Genomic DNA, 19,340 nt, shown 5'->3' on the forward strand with positions numbered 1-19,340 from the left:
GAGGAGTAACTGGCTTTTTAAAATTGTATTAAAAAATACTCTCATTTTTGTGGAATGTATCTTTAGGATGGATTTTAATATGGAGGCTCCTTGGAAAATTGGGTTTGGGAATGCATTCAGCACATCGGATGAGAGTGGAAGATGGAACTTAGACAGGAATGGAAGATCATGATATATGTAGCATCGAGGTGAGCAACTGGCCCAGTTGAGAGGTTGGGAGAGGAACAAAACAACATACAACATCAGACATGCATATAGCCTAAAACGCAAGAACAAGGAGTTCACATCTCATACAGGAAATCATCAGACAGAAACACACAGAAAACCATTACATCATATAATCCAGTTTTTTGGAGGAGTAAAAAATAGAAGTACTATGCATACTTTAAACTAAATTAATTAGTACTATGGGAAATGCAGTAGCATTGCTGTTATAACACCTAGCCATTATTAAAAGAGACACTGCCACTACGAGCTAACAGGCTTGAAGACTGAAAAAGAAACACTGAATAGTAAGCAAATGCAGATCTATAAAACCATGAGTTTCTGTACCTCACTGATAACTGTGGGCAGTATTCCATCCAAAGCAGGGCTTTGGAGCAGAGCCCAAAGCTGGAGCGTGGAGCAGTGAAGCTCCAAGTTTTTGCCCAGAGCTGGAGCGGAGCCAGAGCACAGAAAATCTTGCTCCAGTTTTTTTTTCATTTTCAATCCGCAATGAATGATATTTAGCAAGAAAGTCCTAAAGGTGCCAAAAAGTTTCAGATTGTATAACAATTGATATAAACATCTACTTTACCACTTTACGTAATATGTCACAGTTATTCTCACTTGCGCCAAAATCAAGATTTAATGTACAGATACAAAATTACTATGTTTTTTTAAAGAATCAGATAATTATCAGACATCCAGCAACCCTGCAAACTGCTCCCACCCTTGTGCCAAGGTTAGGCGAGTACGTACTTGTGTAGATTAGTTAGATTAGTATGTGTTGATACTTCTTTTGTAAGGGTTGATCAACGAGACACGCTGAGTGCTACGATTACGGAAAAGTGTGACGCAAGATGCAACATTTAAGATACCACAAACAGGTATATTGCAAAAAAAAAAAAAAAGTTTTTGTTTATTGATAGATTAAGATATCGCAAGAGATATTAACCACTTAAGCTCATTTCACACACGGGCTCCCGTTACATTTGTACATGCTCCTGTATCACTCTGGCGGACTTATTTTATATGTCATCTGTTCAACCATCTTTTGGTAGCATTGTTTGTAATTTTTAAATTTACTGAAAAAGTCACGTGCAGCAGGCATATAAATATACAGTAAACATTTTTGCATAAATTAGGAGTGTTTTTGTGATACATCCAGAGTGATTGGAAAACGTCCAACACAACTTTGGGGGTGAATCTTTAGGTCATTTTAAGAAAAAATGTTTCCGTGAACATGTGTCCAAAATTCTTCCTAAGGGAGCTACAGTCCCTTCAAGGAGGTGACGAAAAGTTAATTTCTGATTAATATCTCAAATACGCTTTAATATAAAGTAATGAAATTATGTCTGTGTCTTAGCGTTAGTATGTGCTACTATATTACATTATCCAAAATTATTTAAACCATAGGCGTCCCGAACTGGCGGTTGGTCATTTTTATTTCATATTTCAAGAAAGACTTGTCGTCGACTGCCCCGGCTACGAGCGGTAATATTATGTTCCATAATAAGTTAATAATTTTTGTTATTATTATTACGTTTAAAATTTATAATTCCAAAGTTGAAAAATAAGTAATAAGTAAAAATTGTTTGTATCATTCTAAGCATCTAAGCAGATTAAAATTTTTAAACAGTTTTTCGGAAATGGTTAATTATACAAAATAAATTAAGAGTACCATTTTAATGCATGTTTTAGCATTAAATCATATTCCAGGGTCGTAGCTGTTAAATAGTTGAAGATTTAAAAAATATTAAATAAAATTGGCCCAGTCCCCCCAGTTCATGACGCCTGTAATTTAAATAATTTTATTTGAATGATGTTGTACGATAGAACGTTGGAAATAAACTTTAACGGGAAAGTGGATTCAAATTGCAAGCACAGTCCTTTTAGTAAAGAGAGCAAATTTTTGGAAATATGTTTTTCCTTCATCAGGCTGGAAACATTATACAAGATAGAGCAAATAACAAGTTCTATCTTGTATAATCTATTCAGGCTGATGAAGCAAAAACATATTTCCGAAAATTTGTACTCTTTACTAAAAGGACTGTGCTTGTAATTTGAATCCTCTTTCCCGTTAAAGTTTATTTTCAACCTTGTAACATGTAGCCTTGTTACTTCCCAACAATTAATGTTGTAGAACAGCGATAGCACGTACTAACGCTACGGCACATACCAAATTTCATTGATAAATCTATATTAAAGTGTTTTTGAGATATTAATTAAAAACTTGGAAAATATTTCAAATATTTTTACTGCAAAATTTCATAAGAAAAACTAACTTGCAATTTATAAATAAAAATGTATTATGTATATTAAAAATATTTCTTACTTCATTAAAACTGTAAGAAACATGTTAAAAATATTAAAATATACTTTAATAATAATTTTGTGTAAAAAGAAAATGCGATCATTTTTGTCGAGAAAATCCACAATAAATTCGAAGTACCTTAAGTGGTTAAGATATCACAAGCAGGTACATTATAAAAAAATGTAATGCTTTTGTTCATTGCTTTTTGAAGATCATAACAAGAAACATTTGGATGCAGTAGCAGCACAAGAAGATTTAGCCATGGCTTCAACAAAAAAAATCAAATCTGCCCCCCATGATTGATAGCCAGTTTACAGAAAAGGATCTCAACGACGTCTTTACTTTTGAGTTTGAAAAGCCCAAATTTGGGCTTTGGGAAAAGCAAAGAAGAAATCGGCAACGTGCAAGGTGCAAAAGGAAGTGAATGGTGAGCTCAAACCATGTAGCTTCAAGACAAGTGAAGCAAGTGCCGTGAAAAGTTTCAACCTTTGGCGGCAACCATCCTGAAAACTATGCAGCTTTGGTTACAAAAAAGGACCAGGAAGATGAGGCAAAACAGAAAACTGACGCAGCTAAACAACGTTCATCTGGCTCTTTGAAAACTCCCGAAGAAAAGATTTTTTGCGGAGCTTCATCTGAAAAGAAACCCAAAATTGAGCAAACAAAACTTGACTCATATTTGAAGTCCTCAAAGGTTACAGTCACCATGGATGCCAATACTTTCCATGAAGAGCTGATGGAAATGGTTTGCTTGAGTTCAACGCAGCTCACTACCTTCAGGCTAAAGAAGAAAGGATTCCAAAAAACTGTAGGTGAAATGGGTCCGCAGCTTGGCATTTAGACGGGGTATGATACGGTTCGTCATTTAGTTGTCAGCACAGCTGAATCTGGTCGCAAAGAGTTCAAGAAAGCAAGGTAACCTATTTCCCCTTGTTTTTTCCTACACACACACACACACACACACACCCCGCCCCTCAGACGTTCTTGTTAAACCCTGGATTTGTGCTGGAAATGGCCCACCTTGATTATCATACATATTGTAAGGAGAGTGATCACCTTAGATAAGCTATTACCATCAGGAGAGTGGGTTTGTGTGGGAGGGGGCGGGGGGGGGGCAGAAAACCTGGATTTGTGCTGGAAATGGCCTACCTTGATTATCATACACATTGTAAGGAGAATGATCACTTTAGATAAGCTATTACCAACAGGAGAGTGGGTTTGTGGGGGGGGGGGGTTCCTGGATTTGTGCTGGAAATGGCCCAACTTGATTATCGTACACATTGTAAGAAGAGTGATCACTTTAGATAAGCTATTACCAGCAGGAGAGTGGGATGGGGGGAGAGAAAACCTTTTGTAGTGGTAAACACCCATTTTTTCATGGTTTGTATGTATAAGAACATCTTCTGTATTTTCCACAGTATGCATCCAATGAAGTGAGCTGTAGCTCACAAAAGCTTATGCTCAAATAAATTGGTTAGTCTCTAAGGTGCCACAAGTACTCCTTTTCTTTTTTCAAGAAAGCTTTGGAGTAAAAACTGTGCTACCTGAAAATGGATGCGGCAACCCGTGGAAACAGAAATTTCCTTGCAATCAGTGCTCAGTACTACGAAGAAGGAAAAGATAAAGCCGTGGTAAAAACACCTTGGACATAATCGACACTGAAAGGCATCACAATTCTTCGTATGTGAAAAGTCAAGTAAACGCTATTTTAGAAAAATTTGGGATCAGTGAAATGCAAGTGCTGAGCATCTGCGTTGACAATGCAGCAAACATGATGTGTGCCGTCAAAAATTTCAGCGAGGACAATGAAACCATTTCTACCTCTGAGAACAGGGATGTGGACAGAACTGAAGCTATTTTGCCAGATGAAGGAATTAAAGGAATGGATGAAATTGAAATCAACATGGATGATGCTGCGCAATGGGTTAATGACCCTAGCCTCATACTTCCAACATGGCTTCATGAGGACAACTCAAAAGTCCAACTGATGAGGTGTGGTATTCACACTATTCAGTTGGCAATCTGGGACGGACTGAACAAAGAACTCGCGAAGAAATTTCTGGCAAAAATTTGACAAGTCGTTGTCAAACTAAGAACCCAAGTATTCGAAGTGTTCTGCTTGATCTACATGGGGTAACTCAATCATTGGATACTGTGACTTGCTGGGGTTCAACATTTGCAATGATTGATCTGCTTCTCGTTTTTCAATATTACTGTGAACAAGTGGCTGCTGCTGGAACAAGAGAACTCAAGTTAACAAAAGCTGAATGGAACAAAGAACCTGCGAGACCTCTTGGCAAAGCCAAACCAAACAACCATGAATCTTCAAGCTGTCGATGTAACCCCGGGAGTTTTAATGAAGGAATGGCAAAAACTGTCAAAATTCTTGCAAGAAAATGGTGGACAAACTGCAGAAGGAATTCTATCCCCCATGCAGAAACGCGAAGAGAAGCTTTTTGACAATATTCATTTCGTTGCTGCAGTTTATGTTGACCACGGAATTGGATTCTTCTTACCTCAAGGGAAATACCAAAGGCAAAGGAAGGGCTCCTTGATATTGCTCGACGACTCAAAAAACAAAATCTATTGCTACATTTGAACTCGGCGAAAGAGGTTGAAGAAAACGAAATACAACAAAAGGAGTCATCAACGATCGAATTTGCGATTTCGGACAGTTCACATCCGTCAGAAACAGCAGGCTGTTCTCAAACTTCCGTCTCCACTCTGAACTTGTTCGAGTGTCCATCCCTGAGACGTCTTCTACCATCACAGGGAAATGGAGATAATTCAAGAACCAATTCTTTAGAAGATGATGCCTTCAAAAAGGAATTGGATAAACAAGAAAGACGCCAGCGAGTTTCTGCGATTCATAATTGTAATGAAGCATTATTCGAGAGAAACTTTCGGGAAGATTGTGAGGTGATGGAGTCTATTGGTAGGCTAAAAGCTAACTCTGTTTTTGAGGACATTCACAGCTACCCACACCGCATTCAGGCTGCCTGTAGAATTGCTTCGAGCATCCCAACAACTCAAGCTAGTGTAGAGCGACTGTTTTCAGCTTTAAAGTTCATTTTAAATTATTTGCAACAGGCTATGAAAGCTTGATTGCTGCAATAATTTTTTACAGAATGAATTATGAATGATTCTAGTTTGAATCATTGATGATGACATTTAAATTGTTTTAATAGTCTGAATAAAAATGTTTTTTCAAAATTACAGTATGCACTTTTTTATTTCGTTACAAATTAATTTGAGTCGGAGTGCGGAGCAGAGTCGGAGTGCGGAGCTGGAGCAGTCACTATTGGTGCCGGAGCGGAGCAATTCACAAATTTGATTGCTCCAAATCCCTGATCCAAAGTAAACAGAATGGAAACAATGCTCAGCTAATGGCATGAGAAATGCACCACTTCCTCTCCATAGGGAGGAAGGGCCACTGATGGTGCAAAGAGAGGATGTGGTCTCAAAACTGTGCAGAGCCAGAGGACCTTTCAGAAAACCCTGTGGATCCTGATAAAGTGGCAACTGCTTCACATACTGTCTGGACACCTTCCTTCTAACAGCATTATTGTCTCCATTGTGCTGACACCAGTTCAACAAACAATACCCCTCCCTCCTTCCAAGTGGAGTGGGGTAAAGGTCACTGAGCAAAAGTTATTGCTGAAAGCAACAAAATTAACTTCAAAAGGTAGGTCTGCTGGAAATGGTTTGGTTTTTTTTAAAACTCCTCACCTCTTCCTCTACAACTGGACATCTTTCCCACATTTCTGCAGAGCACAACAACAGTTTGTCCAGAGACTGGCTACTACTGGCAATCAGATGAGAATGCTGCATAGGCAACGCTCCCCCTTTCTACTTTCAGCACGATTACTATTTTCTTCCTCTGTGCTGTGGCCAGGAGTTTATATATCATCAACCTCCATTGTGCCTCCTGCCCAGAATGCCAATTACACAGTCCATGACCGCAGTTAAGGGCCTCTTTAGTACCTTTACCAATTACTGAAATCCCTGTCGAGAGGATACCCATGGATCTGATAGGCCCACTGGAGAAGTTGGCCAGGGGCCAGACTGTACTCATTGTTCTGGATTATGCCACTCGATACCCAGAAGCCGTCCCCCTACTAAACGAAATGTCCAAGACGATAGCAAAGAATTTGATTCAAATCTTCTCTAGGGTAGGGATACCTAAAAAGATCTTGATGGATCAAGGAACCCCCTTTGTGTCGAAGTAGATGAAGGACTTACGGGCCTTATGAACCTCAGTCTACCATCCACAGACTGACGGCCTTGTCAAATGCTTTAATAGGACACTGAAGAACATGATATGGAAAGTGGTGAGCCAGGACAGAAAACATTTGGATAACTTACTACCTTACTTGATGTTTGCAATAAGGGATGGTCCCCAGATTTCCACTGAGTTTTCCCTGTGGCATACTGGAGACTGCCAAGGAGGACTAGGAAGAACAACCTAACCAGAGGAGGAACATCATTGCTCATGTGATACAGATGTCGGACCGAAAAGCCCAAGTCTCCCCCATAGTGTGGGAACACCTGGAAAGAGCACAAGAGGCTCAAAAGACCTATTATAATAGCCAAGCGAAAGTTCGCAAATTCCAGATGGGAAATCAGGTAATGGTGCTAGTGCCCACAGTTGAAAGCAAGCTCCTGGACAGATAGAAGGGACCATATGAAGTAATAGAAGCTGTCAGGGAGATTGATTATAAGATTTAACAGCCTGATCACCAGAAGCAGGAGCAGATCTACCATGTCAATCTATTGAAGCCCTGGCAAAACACAGAAGCTTATGTGGTCGCCCTAGAGACGCCACCAGAATATCCCCACAATTGACTCCTGAACAAGGAGCAGAAGTTATCAAAATGACTGAATGAAACCACGTGTTCTCTGAGAAGCCAGGCAGAACCACAGGTCATCATCACAGATCCCGGAGTATAGGTGAAGGTTAAACCATTCCAGATCTAGGAGTCATTGAGGAGTCCCAAAGTCAGTGGTCCAGTGCAATCGTTCTGGTACTTAAGCCAGATGGCATTACGAAATTCTGGAATGACTTTGGAAAATTAAACAAGGTATCCCAGTTTGATGCCAACGCCATACCTCAAATAGGTGAGCTAATTGACCAACTGCGGAAAGCACAATTCTCGTCCACCCTTCAACCTGACCAAAGGGTATTCGTAAATTCCTCTGGCAAGGGAAGCCGAAAAAAACCACCCCCCACCCCCAACTGCTTTTTCGACACCAGAAGGATTGTACCAGTACACCATCCTCCCTTTGGGATTGCACAGGGCTCCTGCAACCTTCCAGCGGCTCATGGATAAGCTGTTACATCCACATGCCAAGTAAGCTGCCACTTACTTGGACGATGTGGTCATACATAGCCCAAACTATGAGATGCACCTGGAAAAGGTGGAAGCAGTATTAGATACCTTGAGGGCAGTGGGTCTCACTGCGAATCCCTGCAAGTGTGCAATAGGTCTAGTGGAAGCCAAATACCTTGGGTACATTGTGGGGAGAGGCACAGTGAAACCCCAACTAAACAAGCTAGAGGTGATACAAAGTTGGCCTCAACTGACCTGGAAGAAATGGGTCAGAGCATTTCTGGGGATTATTGGGTACTACAGGCAATTCATTTCCCACTTTGCTACCGGAGCATACCCATTGATAAACCTCACAAAAGCCTGGGGCCCAGACATAGTGAAATGGGCCTGCGTGGCTGAAGAAGCTTTTGCAGATCTGAGGACAGCCCTCTGCAGTAGTCCGGTGCTAGCAGACCCAGACTTCGAGAAGGAGTTTACTAGAAATGGATGCCTCTGAGGTAAGGTTGGGAGCCGTACTTTCTCAAATGGTAGGGGAGGAAGAACACCCAGTCCTATTCCTCAGTAGGAAACTCCTTCCCAGAGAACAAAAATATGCCGTGGTAGAGAAAAAATGCCTGGTAGTAAAATGGAACTGAATTTCATTACCTCACCTTCCTAGTATCAGATCAGGGCCTCACAGCCCATTTTTACTATCTTTGCTCAGGGTAGGCTTTTATTAGCTTCAGCATGAGTTTACCCTAGGAATGAATAAGAGCAGGTCCTGTAATACAACCCTTCACTTTTCACATCTCATTTTCCCTCTGTTCAGCTTTGACAACGCCTCACTCCCCAGTGACTGAAATGGACTGAAATTAAACTGGTTCCTACTCCCAAATGGTGGTGGCTCAGAAACACAGGCAGCTTTTGAAACATATGTTCAGTGAAGCAATACGAGCAGAGAGATGGACAATCTGATCCCTTAAAATATTAATCTACTTTTGACAGCAGTCCATCACATGCAACAAATAAATGTTTATGTAAGTTTAAAGCTTTAATCATTTCATATGTCAACTGCTCTGAAAAAAAAATATGCATGCAGTAGAACTGATAATCTACTGAAGAAAACAATATTATTAGAAATGGGAATAATTAAACTCTTATTATTTAAAAAGACTTCCTTTCCAATTTAAACACTAAAATGCCCGTGATTATTTCTGTTGGCTCTAGTGTATTAGTTTTAATTAATTCAATACTCTTAAGAGCCAGGATTTGTGGTAAAAAGAATATAATCAAATGACTTATTCTGAACCTGAACAATCTGGAAGAAATCCTTATCGTGGAAAACTGCATGCTATTAGCATGTTTGTATTTCCACCTAGCTGGAAAGTGCACTGCAAGATGCAACAGATGGTCTGACTTTTTTTTTTTAAACCAATTTGTAGCCCATCATTGCTAAAAAAACCCACAGCTTATCTGAGATTTGTCTACAATTTATCAGTGAATTTAGACTGCATTTGCAGCAGTCACAACAGCAGGTGCCCTGGCCCAGTACCAGGCCTTAGGCAGTTCCAGAATGGCTGGGTTATATAAGCCCTATCCCTGGCAGTATTCATATGCAAATGTCATAATAAAGTGCACAATTTATTTAAAAGGTAAGAATTAAGATTTTCATTTACTTAGCCAAATTTATTGCAGAGATTATAAAAACAGGAACATAATCTTATTTAATTAAAAGAAAATCTGCAAATCGCAGCAGACATACTTCTTTGCCTCTTGTACATAAGAATATCACACTCTGGTGCAAGAGACTGGGACAGTAAGTAAAAGGATAAAGTTCTTGAAACCTTCTTAATAAACTACAGTAGTATCCAGATACCACAAACATTTGTGTATCTTTAACCAACACATAATACAAGTTACTGAATGCTGCAACACTAGAAGAAAATAATCAATTTATTTATAACATGCAATTAATGGAAGAAATGGAAAAAGAGAAAGGCTGCTCTTGTGGTTAAGGCAAAGGACTGGGAGTCAGGACATCTGGGTTTTAATCCCAGTTCTGCCACAGACTGCTGGGCAAATCTAGGAAGGTCACTTAGGTCTAATTTTCAGAAATGGCTTCTACAGACTCCATTGCTTCGTGGCATCTACTTCAAGTATTAGCCCTCTCATGGTCCTCTTCACTCTTAAAGCTCTATAGTTGGAAGGTACTGTTTCACTTTTGTTGCCCTATGTGAAGTTATCACAAGGAGCATCCTTTGGCATTTTTAAATTAAATGCAAAAGTAACTAAGGGCTAAATCCTCTTCAATATCCAGCCTGAGTAAACATTCTGTGTGTTGGGAAGCAGAATCTTTCTTAATAGATAGCAGCCCAAAGAATGCCATAACCTCTCCAGCAGCTGCATACATATCTCAGTGTATCGTGGATCTGTATAGTTCTGGATTCATCAGATCAGCATTCACCAGTGCAAAATCAACTATATGATGGGAGTCCCCACAAAAGGTATGGTGATGCCCAGGAGGTGCAGACTGTGTATAGACTTCCTGCAGCCTGCCTCCCTCCCACTGGTTCCATTGCATTCAGGGCCTTCCAGGTAGTGGTTGAAGTGACAGGTAAATTCTAGACTAAACATTAGGTGCAACGTTTTGGATGGGCTGGCAGCATGTGAGAGTGCATTGAAGAGCAAGCGTGTTTAATATCTTAAAGATTTAGGAAGAGATTGTAGTATTTGAGGTTTGTTTATTAGGATGCAGCTGAGGAATTTGGCTGTTGAGATGGTCAGCAAAGGGTGGGTTTCTGGTAAATGTTATGGAAGTGCCATGATTTTATTATGGCCTGGAGGAGGAAAGCAAAGGAAAGGGCAAAGTCAAAGATGATCTCCACGTGATGGGCCTCAGGTACAGGGGTGATGGTGCTGTTATCAACCAATACAGAGAATGGAATTAGTGGAGGTTCTTGGGGAGAAAAGGTTAAGAGCTCTGTTTTGGCTATGTTGATTCTGAGATTATGTCAAGTCATCTAGATGAGTGAAGCCCCAATCATGGTTTCTCTATATAAAAGTAAGAAGACACGGTCCCTGCCTCAAAAATCTTATAATCTAAGAGACATCACTGAGACAAAAAGAGGTGCAAGACTGAAGTGCAGAGCAGAGATCTAAACTAAAGAGGTCTACTCAACAATCATTTAAGTATAGAGTTGATAATTAAACCCATGTAACTGGATGAAGTTGCCCTAGGATAGGGTGCACAGGGAAAAGAAGAGGGAGCCTAAGAACAGAGCCCAGAGGAATCCAACAGAGAGGGAATGAAGGGGAAACTGCCAAGAGCAACACTAAAAGAGCAGCTAAAGAGGTAGAAGACCTATGAAAGGACGGTGCTACAGAAGCTCAGAAAAGACAGAATATCAAGGAGGAAGTGACAAGCCATACCAAGGGAAGCAGAAAAGACAAGGTTGAAGTATCCACCTTGAGACTTGGCTTAGAAATGACTTAGATGCAGAGGATAACAGTCAGTTTAGAGTACACAGATCTGGCATTCAGTGTAAGGTCAGTAAATTAATACAGCTCTTACAGACAGCCCACTCCATGGCCTTGTCTAGGCTAGAATTTAAGATTACATAACACATGCTAACTAACACCTTTTAAGAGTCTACTTTCGATAAGACACAGTTGTCTTTAATGTGCTAAAAGAATCAAACTAAAGGCTAGGTTATCCTGATAAGCGCTAACATTACATCTGAAATCCTAGCCTAGACAGGGCCAGTGAGTTTGGAAATAAAGCAAAAGAAGGAGAAAGAATAGTGGCTGGAAAGAAAATAAAGCAACCCCTGGCCCTATAGTATAATTAGTCCCATTAGTCATTGGTGACTCAGGGCCAAAAAAAATTATTTTTTTTTTTAAACAGTGGCACGTCCTCTTCACATAATTTCTACGTTGGTATACATAGTTTATTTTGTTAACTGCTCTTCGGTCAAAGTATTGATTTCAAGTGTTTACTAAAAGTGTAACGAAAAAGTTTTTTTCCTTATCATCATATAAATAAAAGGAAATTTACCTATCTGTATATCTTATTATGTAGTCTTACACAACTAAGTATTCCACAATCTTAAAGAAAGTCTCATATCAGCTAAATAATTCTCTGGACATGTCTATACATTGCTTGGTTTTCAGATCCTGGCCTCCATTTGCAAATGCACTCACATCTAATAAGATTTATCAAACACATATCATACCATTGCACTGGTGGTTGGATTCTGGAATGCTCTACTTATACCATCCTGTCGCAGCTCAGGTAAGGTGGCAGAGTGGTTCAATTCCGATGTGTTTGGGGATTCAGTGATAGACTTTCTGGATGAATTGATTTCAGCCTAAAGAGAATACATTTGTACATTTCAGATGAGAGATCAAATTAGTTATAATATACTCTAATGTAGTTTATTTGATCTATTATGGAGCATCTGTTTCAACATTTACAGCATATGAGATTTACGAATCCTTATCAATAGACATGCAAATTGTGTTTAAGCTATATACAGTGTTTCTGGAATTTGTTGCGGTGTTGCAATTCTGAACAATTTTCACAAGGAGTAAGTCTACTGATGCACAAAAACAAATAAAAAACCTGCAGACGCATTTCTGATTTTTAGTTTCACTTGCTTGTATATAATGGTGGACGTTAACATCCAAAAGGGGTATAAGATAAGGAACGAATTTGGAGAAAAAAAGTTACCTCAAATAAATGCCAAACATTTTTTAAAAGTTATATTTCTTACATGGTCTCACTGACTTTGACAGCATTTTGGGGAATCCTTATGAAAGCACTGATTGTTTTAGAGTATTTTTTCTAATGTATAACATATATAAAGGCTTTCCTTGAACATTAGGCCTTCATGCTTTCAACTGCCACATATTTTTCTTGAAAAAGCTGAACTGGACCAAAGCAGAAGTCAACACTCTACATCTTGCGTCTCTTCTGCCTCACAACCAAGCATGATGGGACAAACAGCCATCAGCTGGCTATTTAAACTATAAAAGCACAAAAAATGCCTTTAGGGGGCTCATATCTGGAATGGAAATTCTTCAGAGATGTTATCCTAGCTTAGAGGAACCCCAAACAATATCTCATTTCATAAAGATATAAGAAATATTACTTCTCAACATCTCAAGAATATTAAACTGTTTATTTTCTATGCTATTAGAATCCAATATCTTGTGAAGTGTTAAATGCTTTACAACCTAATTGATACTAATGGGAACAAGAGGCATTCGCACATTACAGGGTTAGGCCCTTAATTTTCAGTGCAAAAGGGATAAGAGAAAGTCAAAATATTAACTGTTTCTTAGCATCTATAAAATGTCTCACATTGAGAAGTGCTACATGTTTAACAGTGTTCTCACTTTGAAGATTCAAGAGAACGTGACACATCCATGTGGACTTGTAATGGGGTCACTGCAGAGGAGAAAAAGTAGCATCATTCTCCTGAGCTGAACAGTTTACCAATGGCACATAACTATGAGTAAAAACAACTGGTCTGAACCAATTTTATTCACAGAATGCAGTGTAGATAAAGTACTTTGGTAGAGGGGTGCTATGCTACACTTCCCATGCCCTGTGTCTGAATCTCAAGCGACTGAATTTGCTTTCTCCAATCTTATTAAATACATACATAAGTAGTAGTATTAAAAAGTACAAGCAAGGGATTAGGAACCAATAAGTTGTGTAAAGAACAAGAGCTTATCTCCTGACATTTTAATGTAACCCTTTTCTCTTCTATGCTCTTATTCCCACGCGTTGGTCATGCCTTGTTGTTCTGTCTGATACTACAAGGTCCTGAACACCTTACATTTCATGTGATCTAGAAATTTTTCCTATTATTTTTAAAATTGGAATGAAACTTTAGATCAATTCACTGATTGTCTGATCAATATATTCCATTCCCTTCATGTTTAGATAGACTGGCTTTTTGTAACTCACTTATATCAAATATACTACTTGTTCAAATGTAGGTCAAGACAACAATAGCATGTCATACAGTGCACTACATAGGAACATAGCTTGGACATAGGACTTTGCAGAAGACTGAGGCTTTTCCTGAGGAGCGTATAGCAACAGTTCTTACTTATTCCAAATGCTAACATGGAATACATCCATTCTTAGAAATCCCAATGGTTCTTTACACCCCTCAATGGTAATTCCCACAATTTGTGTGTGTGTACCAAAATAATAGTCTGTATCAGACAAATGTTAATAAGAAAATAGAACCATCTCCTGCCATCTGACCTGGGGCTGTGAGCCAATCAAGTCAGAAAACTGGAAGTCAGAAGGTATGCCTGGCTTTGCCAGTCTTGTTTCCTGGCTTTGGGTAAGCCACTTAAAGGCAATATGCATGGAGAAAAAAACTGGGATTGTGCCCTTTTTTGCTTCTAATGTGTGAATGCAATTTGAAAGGGTTTGGGGAGGCTTGTGCTATACATTAGAAATTCTGATCTTGCTAATCCATTTTTTTCCTAGAAGTGTATAGACCACTAGTTCTGTAGTAGGTTTATGATGAGGTAGAGAGGAAGGATAGTCCAGTGGTTAGGCTGCTACCTTGGAACTTGGGAGACCTGGGTTCAATTCCGTTCTCTACCCTAAACTTCCTATGTGACTTTGAGCAAGTCACTTAGTATCTCTGTGCATCAATTCACCATCTGTAAAATGAGGATAACAGTACTTCCCTTTGGTGTGTGGATAAATAAGTACATAAAGAGTGTGAGACACAAATACCCTGATGACAGGTGCCATATAAGTCTGATAGGTAGGTAGATAGATAGATAGATATCATCTTTAAAAATGTGAAACTTCATTGAATGGGGAAGAGATTTTTATTTAGGCTATGTGGTGAATTTGTTTGCTTGCTTGTTAGATTCCTGTTCAACTCAACGCCCTAAGAAAAACATTTTTAAAATAGTTTTGTGAAAAGATTGTACTCCCATAACCTTTCAATTAAGAGATCTGAAAAATCTGGATTGTGAGCCGAAATCACCAGAGAATCTGCTAAATCAAAAAAGAGCAGACTTGACATTCCTAATATTTCTATTGTTAAAAACTAGTAGTATTTAAAAACAAGAACAAAAAATCCCACACACTTTTCAGGATTTATACATCATAAAGAACCAAAAAGGGCACAGTCCAATTTTTAGCCTTTTGCAAGTCACCTTTTAACTCTCTGTGCCTGTATTTCTCCTCCTTAGCCCACCTTTGTAAAGTATTTTGAGATCTTCATATGAAAAATATGATTATGAACAGAATCAGGCCATGTCCATATTTGGAAAGGTGACTGCTAAGGAACACATAAGTGCTACAAAAATTGGTATTGGTTGTTTAGCAGGTGGCAATATTCACTTTGATTCTAGACCAAACCAATATCGTAGCACAGTGCTAGGGGGAACTGTGCTACTGGAGATATAGGGTGAAATTCTGACCATGCTGAAGTCAATGGGTAGTCTTTTGCATAAGATGCAACACTGAAATTTCACTACAGTTAAGAAAGCCCTGACTCCATGTACAGCAGAGTCTTCCTCAGTGGCTCACTTTCTTAAGTTTAGTGAAAAGCATATGGTACATGCAAGACATGCTAATTTCTAAGTATCATACTTGGCTAAACAAATACCTGATTTCACTGTACCACCCAAAAGGCACTTTCTGGTAAGAACCCTATCCATACTAGATTCCAATTTTCTACATTCAATCTCTTCAGCTGTGCAGCTTGTGGGGGGGGGAAAGTTTGCAATTTTTTTTGTGCATAATGAAAAAATTATATGTTTTACTCTCTTCATATACAAAAAAAATCATCAGAACTGTTTCTCTAAACTTCTCAAAAGTATTTATGTTTGGGCAAACACTAAACTAAGCTTGGAAAATTTCATCAACACAGTTAGGCAACCTTTCCTATCACCTTTGCTACCACTGTCACTGAACCACAGTCGGTGCTTGTGTCGGACAACACATCAGTTTGAGTCTTCCCAGAAACCAACTGCACCATCTTTGGAAAGTGTCTGGTTTTCCACAGCTTACCCTGAAACCAAGTCTCCTGCACAGCAATACAATGCAGTGCTGCTGTGTTACAATGTAACCGTTTTCTCAATGTTTTTGTTTCCTCATAGCAACACAACATTTGCAGTTTCCTCAAATTAAGCGATCAAACCAAGAAAAATTACGAACAGTCAGTCTACCTTGAAGCTAATTTGTCTGGCAAGTTCCTTGGCCTCTTCATCAGTCTGGCTTGAAGCACTTCCTGATGTTAATGGTAACAGGCTTATCTTCATTGCTGAGCCACATATATCACAGCAGAAATCCTGTGACCTGATAAGTAAAATAGTTTTAAATGGAGATTTTCTTGTTTTAAACAATGTTTTTCTTGAAAAATGAAAAACATTAACAAGACAACCTACCAAAGCACTTGGATCATAATTAGCATAATTAGCATAAACAGTTAAAAAATAAAGTATGCTATCAGTCTGTAGCAACTATCATTGACTGCAGTGTTGAAAAATCTGGGCTTAGAATTCGATATACTCTTTCCTAGATGTAATTTTGGGAAAATATTTACTCCCAGTTTTCATAATATTTCTGTGGCCTCTTATTATATTAAAGATATTACCAACATTATTAATGGCTGTTTTATCTCTGTTATAAATTAATTAATTAATTAATAATTAATTATTAGAACCAGCAAAATATATAACGCAAAAAGCCATGGTATTACAACAACATAGAAACTTTATACCCACTAAATTCAGACTTAAGGTTCCTCTCGCAGCATTGACTCTATTACACTACACATGTATGTTATGATGGGATCTTTCATTATATGATGGTAATAGTAGACTTTCAATGACAGGCCGTTGCACACACCAAAAAAACAAAACAAAAAACAAAAACAAAAAACCCAAACACCAAAACAGCAAATAGCCCTCATTTAGATATAGCCAAGATTTTGGTTTTTAAATTAACCCTTCCAAAAATTATTTAGAAGTAGTTTCAGAGTATTTTATATTTCTCCACAAAACTTAAAAAAAATAACAAGGAAGCTAATGAGTTTTGAAGCTTTGGCTTCCTTGACCATGGGATGCTCCTCCAGGAAGGAGGACTGGAGGGAAGAGATGGCAACAACCAGATGAAGAAAGGGAAAAATATCATCAAACACCAACTTGCCAACCTAGCCAGGAGGGCTTTAAACTAGGTTTAAAGAGGGCAAATGACAAAATCCCACACAGTAAGTATAAAAAACGTGACCTTGATGGAGGGCTCGAAGTTGGGGATGGGAATGGAAAATTACAATAGGTTCATAGAATCAACAAGAAGGAAAACAGTGGAAGAATCTTCTCAACATTTTACATGTCTATACACAAATGCCAGGAGTATAGGAAATAAACAGGAAGAATTGGAAGTCTTACTACACAAGCAAAATTATGACTTAATTGACATCACCAATTTGGTTGGATACATTTCATGACTAGAATATTGATATTGAGGGGTATTATATTGTTCAGGAAGGACAGGCGGGGAAAAAAGGGAGGAGGGGTTGCATTGTATATCAAGAATGTATACACTTGTTCTGAGTCCAGAAGGAGCTGAGAGGCAGACCAGCTGAAAGCCTCTGGGTGAAGATAAAAGGATCAAAAACAGGGACAACATCACGGTAGACCACCAAGTCAGGAGAAGGAGGCAGCAGCATTTCTAGAACAACCAACAGAAATATCCAAGACACATGACCTGGTAGTAATGGCAGACTTCAACTACCCAAATATCTGTTGGAAAAGTAATATAACAAAATACAAAATGTCCAATTAGTTCTTGGAATGTGTTGGGGACAATTTGATTCAGAAGGTAGAGGAACTAACCAGGGGGGTAGCCATTTTAGACTTGCTTTTGACTAACATGGAAGAATTGGATGTGAATCTGAAGGAAGAGGGCAACTTGGGTCAAAGTGATAAAGAAATGATAGACTTCATGATTCTAAGGAAAGGAAAGAGTGAGAGGAGCAAAATAAGGATAATGGACTTGCTAGGTAAGATCCCATGGGAAAAAAATACAAGGGAAAAAGGAGGAGTTCAGGAAAGCAGACAGTTTCGCAAAGAGACAATATTAAAGGCAAAATTGCAAACTAATAGGAAGAACAGCAAGAGGGCAATATGGCTACATAAGGAGCTCTTTAATGACCTGAAAATCAAAAAGGAATCCTACAAAAAGCTGAAATATGGACAAATTGTTAAGGATGAATACAGAAGGACAGTGCAAGCATATAGAGACAAAATCAGAAAGGCTAAGGCACAAAATGAGTTACACCTGGCAAAGGACATAAAAGGCAATAAGTAGCTCTATAAAAATAAGGTTCTATAAATACATTAGGCGCAAGAGAAAAATAAAGGTAAATGCAGGTCACTACATAAAAAGAGTAAAGAGAGCTAATAACAGACAACGCCAAGAAAGCTGAGGTGTTTAAAGTCTATTTTGCGTCAATCTTCATTAAAAATGTTAGTTGTGACTAGATGCTTAACACAATTAATATTAACAAGAAGATGGAAGGAACACAAGCGCGAATAAGAACAGATTAAAGACGATTCAGATAAGTTAGGTGTATTCAGTTCAGCAGGGCCTGATGAAATTCACCCTAAAGTATTTAAGGAACTAGCTGAAGCAATCTTGGAACCATCAGTGATTATCTTCCAGAATTCATGGAGGACAGGTGAGGGCCCAGAGGACTGGAGACGGGCAAAGTACCTATCTTTTAAAAGGGGAACAAAGAGGATCCAGAGAATTATAGGCCAATCAGCCTAACTTCGATACCTGGAAAGATACTGAGAGATCATACAAGAAGACCTGGACAACCCTGAAAAATGGAGCAATAGAAATGGGTAGAAATTTAATAGTGCAAAGTGCAAGTTCATGCACTTAGGGAGTAACAGCAAGAATTTTTGCTATTAGCTGGGGTCTTATCAGTTGGAAGCCACAGAGGCGAAAGACCTAGGTGTATTGGTTGATCACAGGATGACTATGTGATGTAGCCATGAAAAAGGCTAATGCAATCCTAGGATGCACCAGGCAAGGTATTTCCAGCAGAGATAGAGAAGCGTTAGTACCATTATACAAGGCACTGATGAGATCTCATCTGGACTGCTGTGTGTAATTCTGGTCTCCCATGTGTAAGAAAGATGAATTCAGACTGGAACAGGTGCAGAGAAGGGCTACTAGGATGATCAGAGAAATGCAAAACCTACCTCAAAAGAGAGCTGGGCTTATTTAGCCTAATCAAATGAAGACTGAAGGGAGATAGGATTGCTCTCTATAAATACATCAGAGGAATAAATACCAGAGAGGGAGAGGAGTTAAAGTTAAGTACCAACGTTGACACAAGAACAAATGGATATAAACTATCCATCAACAAATTAGACTTGAAATTAGATGAAGGTTTCTAACCATCAGAAGAGTGAAGCTCTGGAACAGCCTTCCAAGGGGAGTAGTGGGGACAAAA

The 19,340-nt window shown here is 38.8% G+C and overlaps 1 protein-coding gene across 1 annotated transcript in view; it reads right to left on the reverse strand.

Moving 5' to 3' along the window:
* Positions 1-19,340, reverse strand: part of UBE2J1 (ubiquitin conjugating enzyme E2 J1) — a 64,999-nt gene that overhangs the window by 13,896 nt on the left and 31,763 nt on the right. Inside the window, exons 6-7 of the mRNA XM_084623159.1 lie at positions 16,039-16,168; positions 12,057-12,191 (exon numbers count right to left, since the gene is read on the reverse strand). Coding sequence (XP_084479285.1) covers positions 12,057-12,191; positions 16,039-16,168 — 265 coding nt within the window. The remainder of the gene's footprint in view (positions 1-12,056; positions 12,192-16,038; positions 16,169-19,340) is intronic.

The sequence above is a fragment of the Lepidochelys olivacea genome (assembly GCF_965140295.1).
Source record: "Lepidochelys olivacea isolate rLepOli2 genome assembly, chromosome: 3".
In the NCBI taxonomy this organism is placed as follows: Eukaryota; Metazoa; Chordata; order Testudines; family Cheloniidae; genus Lepidochelys; species Lepidochelys olivacea.